General features: G+C 45.6%; 1 protein-coding gene across 1 annotated transcript in view; it reads right to left on the bottom strand.

Annotated features, from left to right (window-relative positions):
* The window catches only part of VIT (vitrin), a gene marked incomplete at both ends in the record, with an annotated part of 37,867 nt that overhangs the window by 7,730 nt on the left and 11,981 nt on the right, over window positions 1-18,156 (bottom strand). Inside the window, 7 exons of the mRNA XM_084261084.1 lie at window positions 5,026-5,073; window positions 9,595-9,657; window positions 10,289-10,345; window positions 10,443-10,481; window positions 15,345-15,395; window positions 16,039-16,245; window positions 17,836-17,916. Of these exons, the coding sequence (XP_084117210.1) occupies window positions 5,026-5,073; window positions 9,595-9,657; window positions 10,289-10,345; window positions 10,443-10,481; window positions 15,345-15,395; window positions 16,039-16,245; window positions 17,836-17,916 (546 nt within the window). The remainder of the gene's footprint in view (window positions 1-5,025; window positions 5,074-9,594; window positions 9,658-10,288; window positions 10,346-10,442; window positions 10,482-15,344; window positions 15,396-16,038; window positions 16,246-17,835; window positions 17,917-18,156) is intronic.

The raw sequence follows: 18,156 nt of genomic DNA, 5'->3' as shown, positions 1-18,156 counted from the left end.
GAGGCCTCAACTGAGATATCTGGATGATAGAAACCATGGGAACACGAGTTTATATTCTTCAGAGATGCACTGACTCACAGGGCATCATTAGGCTGGCGTCAGAAGGTTCGAAAATGCTGAACTTCATTCATGACTCAAATGTCTGGTGAGAATTTCCTACAGCACAGCATCTCCCTCCTGAGCAAGGGCAAAGATCTGCTTCTTTTCACTACAGTGTGACAAGATTAAGGGGATTTAGCTGGGATAATCCTCAGAAGAGACAGCAATGATCAGACAAGCCCAAATCAAATCCTCACCAAGGAAGCAGTTGGGCAAAGGAACAGCAGAATTGTTCGTTATTTTTGTAAACTGTGTAGTCATTTTTATATAAAAAAAAAAAAAGGAAGAGGAAGAATGCCTTAAATCTTCATCAGCAAATAAATTGAGGAAAAACTTGAGTGAGTAAAAAGGTAACTTTAGGAAATATGGGCTCAGTATAGAAAAGGAGATGAGAATTTACTAGGTGCCACAGTTCGTCTCGCCACTGCAGCCAGCCACGAGCAAGCCAAGCATGAGAGTGTCCGTGTATGTAACAAGAGCAGGGAGCAAAGGGACATCAGTGAAGGTCATCACCTAAAAATGAGGGGAGGTCTAGCAGCTCTGAGTACATGCACTTCCTAAGCTGCTTGCTGCAGATATTAATGACCAAGCCATAACAGTGCAGAAAACAGCTAAGAAAATGAGGAGAAATACCAGCTCCCTCCATCACCACTCCTATTTCCATTCCAGTTACATCTAATGATCCACCCCTTGTAAGGAGCAAATACAACTACTTTGAGTGCTTCCACCCTCATGCTGAAAGCTGTGTGTAGGTTTGTGTCAGAGGCTGAGTTTGTATAAAGTCTGAGTATGGGGTGCCTAATGTAGAGCCTCCCTGAGCTTCTACCCACACTTCAGAGCAGATGTTTTCTGGGCAGGACACGGGGACCCTTCACTCATCCCAACACTGGTTCTGGTGCCAGTCAGTGGAGCTGTCTCTCTCCTGCCAGAGCGGGCTGGCCCTGCTTGAAGGTGGGCTTGTGAGCCTGGCTCCAGGTGACTTTGTCCCTCCTGGCTGGAGTTGTTGTCCAGCACATGTCTGGCTTGTGCCTTAAGGGCTCTTGGTTGTGTGCACTTGCCCACAGGAGACCCATTTGGATGAGTCCCCATCAGTAGTGGGAGGCAGAACGGTGGTGCTGGGGCAGCACTGCCTGGACCTGGGCACTGACTCCTGACTGAGGAAAAGGGATATTTTTGGAACAGTGTGCCACAGAACAGGTCTGTCCAGTGACATCTGCTGCAGCAAACATTTCTGACCTGTCTCAGGCCTGAAATTCTTGCTGCCAGGCACCAAATCTGCCTTTGGGCTGAGGCAGGGCACAAGGCGAATCCTGTACAGGTGCAGCTGCTGCTCCTGAAAGGTAGACCCTCTGCCATGTGAGGCTCTGTGGGACATGGGTGGCTGAGGAGTATTTTAGTTGAGAATACTTGATGGGAGCAAGCCTGCAAGCCACGGGCACAGAGAGGCATGAGTGTGACCTGGGGAGGTACTAGGGGCATGAGGTGCAAGCAGCAGTGGTGGGTGGAGGGGAAACAGCACAGGGTTAGAGGAGGAGAGTGAATTTTTGAGCCTTAAAAAATCTGACAATAGGGAGATGAAAAAATGCTTATAATTGCTGGTGAGTGAATTTGGGGCTTAGGCTGGTGTGTGCCCATGGCCAGTCCTTGGCTAGATGTGGAGGAGGGCAGTTCAGCAGCCCAGAAAAGTAAAGCAAAGGAGCAGGAGCTGCAGGAGAGCACTTTGAAAGAAGTGCTCTCAGGGGCAGATGTCTCTTGCAGACTCAGGCTGGGCTGTGCACTCGCATCTGGTGACCTTCTGCTCCATCAGCAGCCACAGCTCCCAAATCTGGGAGAGGAAAACCTTGCCAGTATGGTTTGGACATGCCCCCTCTTTGCCCTTGCTTTGCCTATGTGTAAGCACCTGCAGGCACAGTCCCGCAGACACTTTCAGGTGGTGCAAACCAGCCCCACTGCCCAAAGGCAGAGCCCTCCTCTTGCCAGGCACCCTCCTGCCTGTTTCTGCCCTGCCACCAGCCCCCATCCCTGCCTGCTATTTCCATAAGGAGAAGTGGAAACAGCAGAGTTAAAGAAGGAAAAAAGATTAATGAAGAGCTGGATCAGCTCCCGGATGCAGCTTGGCCTCTGGACATGCTGGTGCCTGGGCAGAGGGTGGCTGGGAGGCAAGGCAACTCTCTTTGCTGGCAACGCTGGCTTACGCTTGGTTTATCTGATGCAGAAGTTCTAGACAGTATGAGAGAGAGAGAGATTAAAAGAAGCAATGATTTGGACCTGTACATAGCCTCTCTTCGTCAGCCACATAGCTGAGGATTGTGGGGTTTTTCTTTAAAACCCGATATAGTTGGCAGCTTCCCCTCCTGCCTGTGTATGTTCCAGTACAGGCTTTAATTGCATGGGCACATAACAGTTCCTCAATAATAGACCAAAGCCACGCTTCATCCTGCAGCCTGCGCACCACACACCTCACATGTGCCAGCTTGGTATCCCATATGTGCAGTTCCCCCCACTTGCCGTATTTGAAGAACAGAAAGTAGGTGGATTTAACACTGTAGTGAAATTAGATATTAACTATGTGCCATTCACTTCAGCAACTAAATTGCATAGGGGAGCTAATTCATAGCTGTCTGCCTAGTGCATTCATCTGCATCCAGTAAAACTCGTAGCCACCCAGGCACACCACTGACATTAGGCTTGTCAGTATGGAAGGCTCAAGTGTAGGCGATGCAGCCCTTTTAGTTTTTATTAATTACCACTTCTTGAAGGTTGTGGGTCAGCTGATGGATTGGTGCTTAGTGCAACAATAAGGTCACCCACTAAGTAATCATCCCTGAGTAACTGGGGAGGTGGTCACTCTCTAAGGGTCTCCCTGTTCTGCCAGTCCAATTTAATGTTGTTATTTCCATGGGAGTTTCAACTCGCTGCTTGGACAGTCTACTCCATGCTAATTAAAGTTCCCTTCACTGATTGTCACAGCTGTCCATGCTGATTAAATTTCCCATTCATTTAAGTAAGACAGCAGTGACTACATCCACGCCAGAAACCATTCCTTTGAAGTGACAATCGGAATTCATCAGGCTTTATCACACTTTCTATGCCGGCACTTCAGCTACTGAGAAACTATGAAGACAACATCTCTTCCCCCCATGTCCAACCTCTCATTGCGTTTCATGCAATCTGTCATTTTCTGCCTCAACATACCCCTCTGTGGCCCTGGTCCTAGTGCTGTAGCTTTTTCTAAAGAAGCACACTGATGGCTTAAACTACAGAGAGAGACACTCCGATAGACGGGGACAGAATCTCTGAGAAATTAGTCACGTAACCAGAGAATTTAAAGTAAACAACTCATCATGTAACCAGATAGTTTAAGGTAAACAACTCATGGAGGAGAAAGTCTGTTTTTCTTTCCCAACAAAAGGCTCGCTTGCAAAAATCTCACATTACCTTGAGAAAGTGATTGTAAGGGGCAAGAACTCAAAACCAGGATGACTCCTATGTCCATAGATTCGCTTGCTAAAGGAAAATAGATGACTAACACGGACTCGAATTATGTCCAGAGATCTCCTTGCAAAGGGAAAACAGATGGTTAACAAGGACATGAATTAGCTCAGACTGATGAGAACACATCGCATTCCAGACAAGGGGACCACCACTCATATTCCTAAGACCTTTGCCCACAGTCTTCGGAAGGATCTACGCAAGCGGGAAGGACTGATAAGCTAATTAGCGTGTGAAGCGGGAGTAGGCAGGGTGTAGGTAATGAATATGTACAGGCGTTAATTGAATATACATCGTTCCATTGTATAAATACAGGACGGTTTTGCTACTTCGGGCACGCACGTCTGTGGTGGAGCGATGCCCCGTGCGTCTGCGCGCAATAAACATGCCTACTCTACCACTTTCAAGTTATAGAGTCTATTTCCGTACGTCAACTCCCACTCTCTGGCTCAGACTGCTGCTGCTGCTGGAGAAGGGAGGTCTGTTTGCATCTGGGATGGTGCAAATTTTGACTGAAGTGCCACCACTGCTGACACTGGATTTGCTGTTCGTCACAGCCGGGGCAAGGATTAGTCACGCCTCAGCTTTAAGGTAAGCAGAGTGTTTGAGGGAATGGTCTTTACAAGGGCCACCAGCACAGCCCTCTCCAGTGGCAAAACTGGTGATGGAAAGGACATCTTACATTGGATGGCCTAGCCCCTTGTAAGAGAGAGCGAGTACCCTGTCGTGAATTGGCCTGTAGTTTGTGTAGGTCTCTTTAAATGGTCTGAGGAAAGGCATCCCTTAAATATTGAACACTTAGATTCTGCAGTTGGTAACTGCTTCCGATTAAGGGTTATGAAAGTCTCAGTGTTGTTGCTACTTCAGTCAACTACAAATGAAGGGTTCCCCCCCCCCCCCCCCTTCACTCACCAGTAATTATAAAAATGTTTTCAGCTCCCTACTGTCACTTTTTAAGGCTAAAATGTCAGAAAATTTCAATGGTTCTCAGGATTCTTTGTTTGGCTGAAATCCTCCTTTCTATATCTGAATGTCTTGGGAAAGACATTCAGATATAGAATAACCTGTCATCTTCACCCATTGCAGCTCTAGACTGTGCTCCCAACTGTGGTATTCCCAAAATACCCTCTTATTTCCAAATGGATTTCAGTAGCTAGAACCCCTTCCCTGCAGAGTAGCTGCCAGCTCATTCCAGAGCTCATCTGTTCAGCTTCCATTTTAGGCAGGACCTCGAGGCTGATGCAAGAGCAGAATAATTTTAACTACTAAGATGCAAGCGACATACTTCATTTATCCTTTTAAATACTGTGATTACTTCTTAGAATGAGATTGTTGTCTGTAGTGTCATGGGCCTGATGAATGGATTTAGCTTTTCCCACGTGTGATGGAAACCAATTATTCCCAGACTAGTTACAGGATGCTGTAAATATTTACCTGTGTCGAAAAGGCTCAATGCAGGCTTCCACAAGTCTGTTTCCATTGCTTTCACACATGAAAGAGAAAAAAAAAATTACTTAAAAAAGAAAGAAAGAATGAATTACTGGAGTATAAAGTTGGAATCAATTTAGAAAGGTCAATTCACACAGTGGATTACCATTAACAGCTAGGAGTTAAGGAAATCAGTAAACCTGGACACCTTTATGCACATATTACAAACCATATTTAGGAGCCTCGTATCACTGCCTCCAAAGCACTATTTTTTATCGTTTTTAAATATGCCTCTTTAGATGTTGTTCCTCTAGATTACATTGAATCTGAGGCAAGTACACAGACTTCAGTACACTTTTGCTTGGTTCAGATTGTTTTCCACTGACAATCTGCATGTATTACCTGTCTACAGATTTCTCTATCCCCTCAGCCCATCCAAACAGAAAGGAGTTGTCTAAATTTTGATTACAGTCAATCAGACATGAAAAATTTCAACAAAATTGCTGCTCTCTTAAATAAACCCCAAAGTGTCTTTGTTTTTGGAGCCCGATGAAAAGCTTTCCCAAACAGTGATGTTTTGCTCTGGGTTATAGTCAGATGAAATTCTTTGCAGCTGACTAGGACAACAACAGTGCCAAGGAGCACTGGTGAGATCCTTGATCCTTTAAAGTCCACCTCCAGGTTTGTTCAGCATGGTTTGTAAAGACATATACTTTGGGTTCATCGAATCCATGCTGTCTCCTGTGACTGCGTTTCCCTACTCAGGCTGATGTGTTCTTGACTAGAGTCAGTGGGTGAGCCATAATGGAAGTTTGGAAAATTCATAGACTTGCCAGTATCCTCCAGCCTAGTGAGAGTGTTGAGGCTGTCCTGAGGTTTCTATCCTGGTAAGGAGCTATCTGCTTCTCTTTGGGAGGAGACTTGTTGCATGAGACAGATTGCTGAGCAAGATGTGTGGTCTGCCTTCGGGTAGGAGGAACCCCATCTTGTTTCATTGCTAAGGTGATTTTTTTTTCCAGACCACTTGCCCTCCTTGTGCTGAGCACTACTTAGACACCCTATGAAGAATCTAAAAACTGGTAAGAGCTCAGAAGTCAGTCATGATACACACAGTAAGTTTGCTGTGATTTGGCTTAGAAGGAGAATTAGGATGAAGGAAGGGCAGGCCTGGGTTATATGGAAGGAAGCAGGAGGAAAGACCTGAGGAATATTTCTAGTTTATCATCCACCTGGGCAGGGTTGTTTGCCAGAATTTTCTACCTCCCTCAACAGAGTCACGAGGAAACAGCGGTGAGTGGAGCTAGGGGTCCTGGTTGCAGAGCAAGAGGACCCTATCCATAGAGAAGAGCTGGTGCTCATTTGTTGTCAGAGCAGCCAATGTGTCTTCTGAATGCCATCACTGAAAAGAGATTCAATTACACCATCTTGTGAGTAGATAACCTCAAAAGGTGTGCTTCACCCTCACAGTGTGGAGAAGTCTCCAGTGACTGTGGAAAGGTTCATACAAAGCTACTTTTCAGCCTGACTAGCTGAATAAAACAGCCAAAGAACATACAATGAAGAGCAGCCCACACTTCTTGAGTTTTCTGTACAAACGCACTGCTGAGTGAGTTGCAGTGGAAAATGTGCTTAAAGTAGATGGTACTGCATGGCACATGGAACCAGCCAAGGAACTGCACAAAGATCTGCCCATCTTTTCTCTTCTTTGTAAGCAGGGATGCAGAGCAATGGAAGCTGCCTGTCCCAGGTAGCACAGGTTTGCTTCTACTGCCAGCTCGTTGCCAGGGTCTGTGCTCAGAGCACCAACTCCTCTAACTTCTCTCAGTGTTAAAGGCCCAAAAAGACAGATGCTTTTCAGAAAGACAGACAGATGCTGAAAAATGCTGACTTCTTTTTGTCAGTAGGACCAATGCTGAATTTTTTCTGAATTTATTCTTCTCAACTCAGAATTGTTTCAACTCAGATGACAGGAAGTCCTCTAGTCTGGCCACATCCCTATGGGTGAGAGCTGTCTGTTGCTTCTTTGAGCAGTCTTTTCAGGGCTCGCACACTTTTAAAACTTTCTGTGGTGGGAAACCCCCTCTGTTTGCCTTCTTAATGAAGAAAAGCACTAGATAAGTGCTAAGAATTTTGCGTAGCTGGCTGCAAGTATGCAGAATATTCAGCTTTCTCAGTGACCTGTAAACCCAGGCAAAAGGCCTATTTCTTTTATGTAGTCCCAGACATGTAAGGAAGAAAGCTCTCAATGAAACATGTACTTGAAAGAAGTAGCAAGGGCTTGACGGTGCCCATAAGAATCAAGTGTTGATTTTCAAAACACTCCAAGACTTAAAAAAAAAAAAAGACACCACCACAACTCTTCAGTACAATTGTCTTGAAAAAAATTCTGGGCTCAGTATGGATTTTCAAGAGAGTTAACGTGCATTGTCAAGAGCTTAGAAGAGTTGGGACCTTCTGAAGAATGTGCAGAGAGAAGCTGTGCAGGCAACTGGTGTGTCTGGGAGGGTGTTTTCTCAGCACACCCTTTCGCTAACCTGAGCTGATGAGAGGAAGTTCCTCGACAGCCCTGCCAAACCTGCAGAACTGATCTCTGTTGTTTGCAGAGCAGTGGGCCTGTGCTTGGTAGGATCAAGAAAAACAACTCTCCTTTCCAAGAAAGCAAGGACTTGTTCAGGAATTTCCCTTTGATCGTTAGAAAAATTGGCTGCTTGGAAGCAACGCAGCTGAGCTGCCAAGACCTGGGCTGAAAAAAAAAGATCAGGACTCACTGGGAATATGGCAGGTATGTGGGGTTTTTCCTTCTTGTTTTGTGATGAAGAAAACAGAATCACTGGAAATTTGTGCTTTGTAATCACCTTTGGGTAGACCTCTGGATTCCTTAAGCAATTAGATGGGGTCAAACTCTGACTTTGATTTAAGCAAGACTCAGCGCTATGTTCCCCAACTTTTCTGCTAAAGATTTGGCTAGCCTGAGGATGAACCAGCACGTCCTGTGGTCCAGATGTTGGGGCTCTTCCCATTTCAGCACTGCCAGGAAGGCAGATCTGCCACCCCAGGCTATCCCCCACCCTATATGTGATGTCACATCCTTAGTACATTGCCATAACCTACATGTCTGCAGTCAACATGTTTGCTCTGCTGTTCAGTCCAGGAAAATATTGCCGCCTCTGACTTGCCAAGGTGGACACCGGATTTGAAAAGAGCAAAGGGAATTGGAGGAGCACAAATAAATGTGAGATGAGAAAAGAAGAAATGGCTGTGACACTGGGATGGCCAAAAAAATATGAGAAAGACAAACATGGACAGAAACCAGAAAGAAGGAAACTGAAACAGGAGGAGAGGTAGAAAAATGAGAGAACATTGTAAATCTTGGGAGGAGGAGAAGTGTATCCATTTAAAATACTCTGCAACTAAGTCAGCATTGTCATTTTGATGGGGAGATTGCTGGGTAAACTATCTTGGCCAGTATTGTCCAGAATGTTGTATTGCTTAATAATGTCCTCTAACTTCAATGTCAATGACCACTTTGCTCTCTCCTGTTGCAATATCCTCCTCCAGCTCTTGACAAAGCCCTCAGGGCCCTGGGGGCACCCTCATGTGCTGCTGCCTCTCCCTCCCTGAGGGCTTTGGTTGCCCCTGCCTCAGCACAGCACACCTGGGCTTGGGCGCAATGTTGGAGCTGTGAGCAAGGCCTGTGGGAAGCATCCACCCACACTGCCTGGAGACAGTATGTAAGGACACACTCCTTTTACCTGTGCCTAGTCTTCTACCTTGGTCTCCTGACCCTGACTTTGCCTTGCTGACCTGGTGTCCTGCCTCAATTAGTCAGACCTGCCTCATTGTGGGGACTTGTCTGGCAGCCTGGGCTGTTGGCTGGCCCTAAGTGCCACCATCTAACTCACTCCACTCTTGTTGGAGTTCTGCAGGTCTGTAGCCCTTGTTGGTGAGGGGCTGCTTTGCCTGCCTTGCTGCCACTCTGTCTCCCACCCCTCACCCTGGTCTGTCTGCTCCCAGACAAAATCCATCTCTGAGAAACGTGTCTCATCAGGGGAGAGTTAGTGTTTGCGTGTGCACGGAGCACTCTGGAGCCCTGGGAAGCTGTGGGTGGCCTTGCATGGTGCCTGATGATGGGGCTGCTTGCTGGTGAAAACTGGTGAATTGTGCAGCCAGGGAGGAAGGGTAGCACAGGTGATGTTTGCACCCTCAGTATTAAAGCCAACCTCTATGGTCACAATCAGCCTGGGGCTCCTGGGAACCACAGGAACAGAAGATTAAGCTCGATCACAGACCTGATAGGCTGAGTTTTTGTTTCTGGCTTTGACTAACAAACAAGGAAAACTGCAAACACTGCAGTAGATGTTGATTCCCACGGTCTGAAACAACAGCTCACCAGTGACCAAGCTGTCCCTTGCCTTTCGCATTCAGGAAGCTGCTAGTTGGCATTCAGCGAGTGAGGCTTGCCCTGGTCCTCATCCAGGACACAGAAACAATCTACAGTACTTCTTGAGGGCTAATTGGGCCTTGCTAAAACTATGAAAAAGACCAGAAAAATCTGCTGCTAGCAATCTTGCTCACCCAGGTGGGCTGGAGAGCTGTCAGTCCTCCGGAAGGCGGCAACAGGTTCCTGGCGCTGAACACCTGTGTGGGCCAATAAAGAGGCAAGAGGTGAGATGCTGGTGGGCAAAGGGAGAGAAGCATGATCCCAAGGAATGCCATGGCCCTGAGCTGTCTTTCTGCACGTTTCCACACCAAATGGGAAAGGAAGATGGAAGCTATGGATTTAAGAAAAAGAATTTAAAAGCTGAAAGAGTTTGGTAAAAGCAGAAGTGTCTGAATGTCGGTAGGTACTGCACAGTGCAGCTATTCACTGGTGCACTGGAACAACTGGTGCTGGGTCCTGAGGTGCTGGCTACGCTCAGGGCCTGGAAACTGAAAACATGCCTCTCCTCTCAGGGTCAGGACTTCATCAACAAAACTCACACAGACAGGTTTCCCTCTCATTTTCCAACAGAAAACTTTAGAAAAGACCTTCATAAATGGTTTTGGAATACTATTTTGAGAACTATTCTAAGTTTATTTATTCCTGTTTCATTTTGTTCCTAAAATGTCCGCTATTACCCTCTGATGGACAGTGTGATATCTGCTCTCAGAGCATCCTGCTATGAACATGTTTAGGAGGGAAAACAGTGCATTACCGCATGACTTAGTAGATGTGAGTGGTGGAACTTGCTACGGGGAGAAATTAGAGAGAGGAATGTAATGCCTTTACCTGTACTGGACCGTAAAATATTCCTGTTGCTTGCAGAGGTGAAAGTGCCCCTGAATGCTTTGAAAATATTTTATTGGTTAGTACACAAAACTTAAACACAAAGTTTTCTAGCATTTTAACAATACAAATCTGTAGTTATTAATTTAAGACATACCTGTACTCTGTCCTCTTCCTTGTGCAGCCTGAACCTGTCCTAAGTAGACATCAAAACGGAAAAGTGTGATTTATACCATGCTGGGTTCAGGACTATTGCTACTTGTCTTTTTTCACTGAGTCTTACTTTATAGCTCCCAGAGTTAATGGTTCATATATAGAGAGTTTTCATTAATATGCTTTCTCAGATGTTAACTATATATTTTGAACCTGCTTAAAAAAGGATTGCTTTGCTCAGCCTGTCATGCAGATTAGCCTAGTTAACATTCCCTTCAGTTATGAATATTACTTGTACAGCTCTCTGGCCTGCAGTTAAAAGATTTGTGGTTACTGCTGTGATTTGCTTTCCCTTATGAATTTCCTTCTCTCACTCACACCATTTATCTATATTTATTTCTAATTCAGTGCTATTTAATTATGCTGGCTGTATGAGGAAGGTTTAAAAAAGCCCCAAATGCAAAACACACTTCCCCCCCAGACCAGATACTACCCTTTCTGCAGAGACTGAGTGGATACAAGCAAGCAGGCAGACTGTAAATAATGAGACAATAACAAAAAATAATGTGGGAGAATTCATGTGTCTGAAATGTCTTCACCAATGACTACACTAACGGCTTTTTTTTTAAGGTGATTGGTTTATTAAATTCCTATTGTTCAAAAAACCTAAAGACTCAAAGCATTTGCAGCTGAAAACCATGTCTTTATTCATGCCTTTATTTCATTAATTATTCTTAAGAAGCTCGTTAACAAACTGATCCTTTAACAAGCCTTTATTCATTAGTTTTCCCAGAAAGATTAATTCCAAAGCCTGGTGAAATCAGTGGGAATGTTCCAGCAGACTCCTGTGAGCTCTGGACAGGGGCCTGAGAGATATTTTTATCAATAATATATCATAAATGAGACCATTTTGAATGGTTGTCTCAGAAAACAGGAATTGCTGCTCCTTGGGAACTTGATATTACATAATTAGGTGACAGCAAATAGCTTGTGTTTGACCCAAACTTGAACCTTCACAGGCCACTGGAAGCCCTTTGATGAGATTTCTAGAAGCTGTCCTGAGAGACCTTGTAAACTCCAGATGCCAAAGAGATCCTGTTTAAGGAAATAACAGGCTCATCTGCCAAAACTGTCAACGCTCTTAATCTCCGTAAGCTTTCAGCTCGGGCTCCAGCTGGACCACAGCTAGCCCAGGCTGAGTTTTCAGGCTGTGGAGGGAAAAGTGTGTCGGTGTGGGGCTGTGCAGGGCACGTTTCCATGCAGGAGGTCAGTTCATGCCAAAGAAGTGGAAGAAAATTAACTCTGAGCCTGAGAGCTTGCCTTGTTTTGGGTTTGCTACAACTGAGCCCGAATGTCTGTGTAACACTCTACAGGGTCAGTAGGCTCAGAACACAAGAGGGTAAGAGAGACATTAGCTGGGGAACAGAAATATTTTATGCCTCTTTTGAAATAAATCAACTGTACCCTCCACATCCATGTTAGGGACATGGATTTGTCTCCCCGTTCCTTGGGGTTTGGGGCTGTTACCTCTTGCTGTACCTCCCGAAGGCGTGCGACCCTGCAGTAAGCTGGTTTTTGCCATGCTTTTGCTAGCTGGGCCAAACACGGTGGTGATAGACAGGGGAAGGTTGGAATTGTGCTTAGGGATATGGTTTAGCTTAGGATGGGAATGGTTGGACTCGATGAGCTTCGAAGGTCTCTTCCAACCTTGTGATTCTGTGATTCTATAGACTGCAAGGCTTGTTCTTCCTTCACATCTGAAATGCCAGCATGCCTGTGGCATGTGAGTGTGCGTTTGTTAAGGTGTAACTCTGGGCAAACCGGCGGCTGAGGCAGGACTCGGAGTCTTGTAACAAACTGTGGATGGTCAGTCACTGGGTGAATCCCGAGAACTGGGTCAGACATGAAGGCTCACCACCTTGGTATCTCCAATTACAACTTGGCTTGGAGGCAGTAAAGGACAGCAGAGAGACATGCAACTTGGAGTGGACCTTGCAAATGATGGGAACAGGTTTGAGAAGGCAAGCGGCTACTCTGTGCACAGAACATGCCTGGCCTTCTGCAGCTCAGTCAGCACCTTCATCATGGGCTAAGTAGTCAGGGCCAACTTGGGGGAAAGGCAGCATCCAAAACCAAACTCCATCTGTTCTCCCTAGTGCTAGGATGGAGCCCTTATCCACCGCTTCCTGAAGGTACAAGCCCTGGTGGTCTGGCACTGCTGGAGAAGACTTTTCAATGCTTTCTCTAGCATTTACACTACCATTGTCTCATTTCTCTTTTTTTTTCCTCTTCTTTTTTCCTTTTTATACTACAGTAAGCCACAGCTGGGGATGAAAGCAGTATGGTATACAGCTGTAAGTGGTGCCCAGCTCAGGGTCTCTGTCTGAAAAGAAGTGCAACCATTGAACCAAGCTGGGCATGAAGTGCCTTGCTTGAGGATGCCCAGGCACTCACTGCCTGGTGCTTGGTTGCCAGCTCAGTGCCTCATTGTGGCACTGAGGATCATGACATGGCTTATGATTGCAGTGTTTATAGAAACACTGTGTTTATTCCCAGTCCCCATCTGGGGGCCAAGCAGCCTCGAGGAGCTCTGATGGGAGAGGGCAAGTGAGTTGGTGGCCTTTGGGAGTGTGCTTGGCTAACTGCTGTGGGAAAGAGGCAGGAGCTGTCATTGTACCAGAATGTGGCTGAGGTTCAAGTTGTGCCCAGAGCATGAGAGAGTTTGCATCCACTTTCAAAGCTCACTGCTGCCGCTGCTTCCCCTCAGGATGGGCCCTTACCACATAGTGCATTGGTGAAGTGCTGCACTTGCTGGTGGGGCAGAGATGAATAAACTCTCATATGTCATGCTAGTCATACCAGTGGTTTTTAATTTAGCAGTTTTGACACATCACGTCTTTAAAGCAGGGGTCCTGCAATGGAACAGAGCCTCAGATATGTTTCCTGTTGCTGTATCTTTGACAAACAGAAGACAAAGAAGAACAGCAAGAGCTAGGACAGAGGAGTTTTACTCCTGCTCCAATGCTCTAACCTGGGAGTCCTGCTTTTCTTTTGCCCCTGTGAACATTTGCCAGCACCAGTGGCTGGAAATGGAACTGCTGGAGCTGACAGCAGCCACAGGCATGCTCATCCTGACTGTGCTCGAAAGTAAATAGCCTTGAGATTGAGGTATCTTTTGCAGATGAACTACCAATTCCCTGTGAGAGGTAGACCTGTGAGTCCCTGTGAGCCAAGATGAACAGAACATTTGATTCTCTCTGGTCAAGCCAAACTCTGGTGAAGGCCAGTGGCATCATCGGAAACTCTGTCCTGAGTAATAGGAATGAGTCCTCAAGGGTCCTCAGAGAGAAAGCTGATAAGCTGCTCCATGTGTGGTCATCACTTCGAAACTGTATTTGTACTTTCTGTAATTTCATTTAGCCATTTTTTGTTTGGAGTCAAGAGGAGATTGGGAGAATTCAGGAAGCCAAATACTGAATACAGATATACTGGACGTGGTCCTAGAAATAAAGTGTGTGAAATCAGAAGCAGGTATCCACTGCTCCTCCAGCTTGCAATAACCTGATAATTTTAATATTTTGGGAGTTATGTTTAGAAGTTCAGTGAGGAAAGTTGTGAAGAAATATGGATTTAAGCTGCAGTCACTACTGAAAGACTTGAAAAAGTGAGTAAATTTTTCTTTTTTTTTTTCCTTCCGTGTTTTGACAAAAGGCTTGGTCTTATTAACAACAAATACAACCTTCCCACTGATGTCAGTGTTGCCAGAACATTACCCTTAATGTGCATCTCTCACTGGCTGGGTAACCTCAAGCAGGGTTTCCTAATTGCTAGTAAAGACAATAATGGGCTCATCTGTGCTCAGCCTGCGGGAGTAGGAAAAAGAAAAGAGGGCAACAAGCAAGCACAGTAGGTAGTGAAAGCTGATTTCCAGTGAATTTAAACTTCTTTGAATCGTGTTGGCACTTCTGTAAATCCTGCTATACGCATACCTGCACATCTGACTCAGTGAGATTAACCCCTCCAGCCCCTGCCCTTCTTCTGGACTCACAGCTAAGTTTGACTGAACAATGCTTTCCCTCAAGACCTGAATTGCTCAAAAGATACCTGCCCTGCCATGTGCTTGGCTCTGAATTACCTGAATTACGGACACAGTAACATATGCGAGTGCAAAGCTGAGCTCAAGGCACTTGGAAACAGTGATGGAGCATAAACCCTAATGATGGCCCAGCACCATTCTCATTCAAAAGTAGCCATATCCCCATGCTCAGAAACTTGCAAACAGCTGAATATCTTCTCCTTTACTTGCCCACACAGCTGAGCAATGCACATTGTACGGGAAATCATACTTGCAGGTCGTGGGCTGGAACGGGAGCCAGCTTCTGGATTGAGATGCAGAGCTCTGAGCAGCTGCCGCTCTGCTGTCAATGGCAGGAGTGGCATGCCAGGAATAACACATTAATGCCAGGCTCAGAACCACAGCCTGGGGTTTTTGAACGAGCATTGGTTTAATGTAAGTCAGCATTTCAGGGCTCTCAGCCCTAAGTTTAGATGGCGGCGCAGCCCTCTGCATCACATGCCCTACAACTAAATCAAGTGTCCCTTTGAGAGCCCAAGACAGAACAAAGCAGTAGGGACATAACGACTCAAACAGCACAAGCTTTGTTTCCAGTCTTGTAAAACCCAGCATTTGTCAAAGCTGAAATGCACAGATATTCACTAGAAAGGCTTCCCCGGAGCTGTGGGTGATCGGCATCTCTGACATTCAGGCCAAGCATCTGTTTTTCAGTTTAAATCCAGACTTGGATTCAGTCATCGAGTTTGCTGAGGCTTGAAAGGTTATTGAATCATTGCTGCCTTAAAACACACTGTACTACATGCCTTGTGGCACATACTTTGCCATACTTACTTGATGCTGCAGCTACCACAGATGAGTATGCTGGGTGGACACTGCTAGAACCTAAAAATAAGATATTTTAATTTTCAGCTCTTTGACCAAACCCCCCAATGTTAATGAATAAGAATAAATTAGGAGGGAAAGATTAAGGAAAAGCAGGTATGAAAAAAACATGTGGGAATTCCATCACAGTGTTTTGAAATCCAAAAGCTGGTACCATAAAACATATTGCAACTTTAAATTATTGAAAGCTCTCACAAAATTAATTCTAAAATGAGCCCCGGCCTATTTGTTGAACTCTCAGTCTAGGTGTGTGAATCAAGGAACAATCTGTTGACTCCTATACCTGATAGTCATGGCAGTAATTGTGAAAAGAGCACTTACTCTCACATGAATAACATTATATGCTGGTATATTACATGTAAGGGCAAAGACTAGCCATAAATTGACTGCAAATGAACCCTCACCTCCAAGAATCTACACGTTTGTGTCTATGAGACATGCTAATTTTGCATGTATCTCAAAGGCACAACTCTAACTCCAGCCTATCTGCTGGAATTAATTTTTTTTTTTATCCATTCTTACTATTTCTGTACTGAATTACTGAATTTATGATCCACTAAATCCTGGTATATTCAGTTGCATCTTTTGTTTCAGGAAAGCAGTAGGTTAGGATGAAAGAAATTCTAGCATCCATGCTACTGACCTATGACTTTGCCCCTGTGGAGTTCGGGTCGACTCTTGGCTGCAGGAGCAGCTGTTGTGGTTCTGGTTGTTGCAGGTGCTGTGGTTGGCTTTGCTGTCGTGGTAGAAGGATCTGTTGTTGTGGTTGTTGGTGTTGGGGTTGTGGTGGCCATTTGTGTAACTGGTGTCGGCACTGGGGTTGTCTGATACTCTTTGCGGACCAGGTCCCCTGTAGGAAGATCGACACAACTGCTGCAGCTGGATGTGTGACATGCATGGAAACATCATTACTAGTGCTCATTGTTTAAGGTGATCCAGATGCTGGTGTTGTCCTCAGGATGTCTACAAACATCCTTATCTGTAGAGCCAGTAGTGTCCCTGTGGATGCATAGCACGTGTCTGTGTGACCTGGTATCCCACCGCTTTCAGAGGGAGCTGACAGCAGCCTGTCATAGCTGCAGGGTTTCTCCTGCATTTCTCTGCTTTGGCCAGGAGTGCCTATCAATCTGACAGATGTCTCAGACCTATGAAATGGTTCAACCAGCCAGTCACAATATGGTGTTTGGAGGAGCAGGTCAGAGCTGGGGCGAAAAGCATTAGGGCTTCAGCTAAGGGGAGCCAGGCAGAGTACCACCTGGGAGGTGCCAATTTCATCTGACTATCAATTGACTCATCTCACACTTGCTACTACTTTTAAAATGTATCATCTGTTGTGAGAACAGTGACAATTCTAGTTGCAAAGCTTCCATCCTAAATATCCTTATATGAGTTTTTTAACATGCTTACAGCTCTTTTAAGTCATTGTCTTGAAAAAGAGCCTTCACTGTCATCTTCTCCATCTATCTATAAAAATATGCCCTAAAATATATTCTATGTTCACCTCATTCTTGTTCTTCTCCTCCTGGCCCATTAATGACTGTGTACCCCAAAAGGGAACAGTGTGCAGCCAATTCATTGCTGCATCACACAAACTTGTGTTTTTACTGCTGGATGTTCTCCTTTTGGAAAGCATCCTCATGAAACTGGTGGATTAATTACCGCTTAGTGCTAGCCAGTGAAAAGCTCATATCTCAGGCAGCTTTAATGGGATAATGCTGAAAGAGAGCTCAGAAGACAAACAAAACAACTCAGCTGAAAAAAATCAGCATGAATGTCTCTCTTTGGGCCAAAGGGTGCCCCACTCCATGCTGCTGCAGTACAGGAAAGAAGGCAGAGGACACAGATTCACCCCTGCAACCTGGTGCTGCAGGAGCAGGGAGCAGGCACACTGGCCAGCTGCACACCAGAGGCTGCATGGAGCAAGGAAGCTGGGAGCTAGGAGTATTAGCACAAAGCCCAAAGAAGCAGCATGGTAAGAGCAAAGAAATTATGTTGCCTCGGAGCATGTTGGCTAGGTTTCTGGTGGCGCTTTTAACACAAGAGAAGGTCTCTCAAGGGCTAGCAGTTCCCCATGCTCCTGCAAGGCAGGGTGGCCATCTTCCCCACAGCATCTTCAGAGGGTTTGCAGGGCACATAGGAAACTGCCAAGAGCCATAACACAGTCTTTTGAAGTTCCTGATGCCTGAACTGATCCGAAACAAAGGCAGGTCTTAAACTGAGAGGGTGCCCTCTCTTCTCTGAATTGTCATGTGCCCTTCAAACATTGTTGCAGATGTGCATGTAATGGGGCTGGCTTAGTGGGACAGAAGCTTTAGAGAGGAGGCTGGATGAGGGGTAAAGCTGTACATGTTACCAGCATCAACCTGCTTCCTGCAAGCGTCTGCAGGCAGTCTGGACTGGGAGGGTACTGTAAAAGACCACTGAGATGCTCAGTCTATACCTTGTTCCGATGCTTTTTCTGGTGCGTTAGGGGTATCAGCGCTCTTCGTAGCCTTTAGGTCTTGTTCTGGCTTTTTAGGCTCTGAAGCAAAATTAAATACATTAGGAAATGCAGCTCAGGAACAGAGACATTATCAGTCCCCAAAGGAAGGCATCCCATCACCTGCCATAAGGCAGGTCAGTCAGTCTCATCAGAGCTTTCTCAACAGGCAAGAAAAAGTAATGGCTGGATGCCACTAGTGAATAGTGACCCTGTATTTTTGGTGCCAAATTTAGACATTTTCACTGTCCGAAAGCTCCTGCCAATGTCAATAGAATTTAT

This window comes from Gallinula chloropus (genome assembly GCF_964237585.1).
Source record: "Gallinula chloropus genome assembly, chromosome: 3".
NCBI classification, from domain to species: domain Eukaryota; kingdom Metazoa; phylum Chordata; class Aves; order Gruiformes; family Rallidae; genus Gallinula; species Gallinula chloropus.
This window is presented reverse-complemented; position numbering and strand designations above follow the sequence as displayed.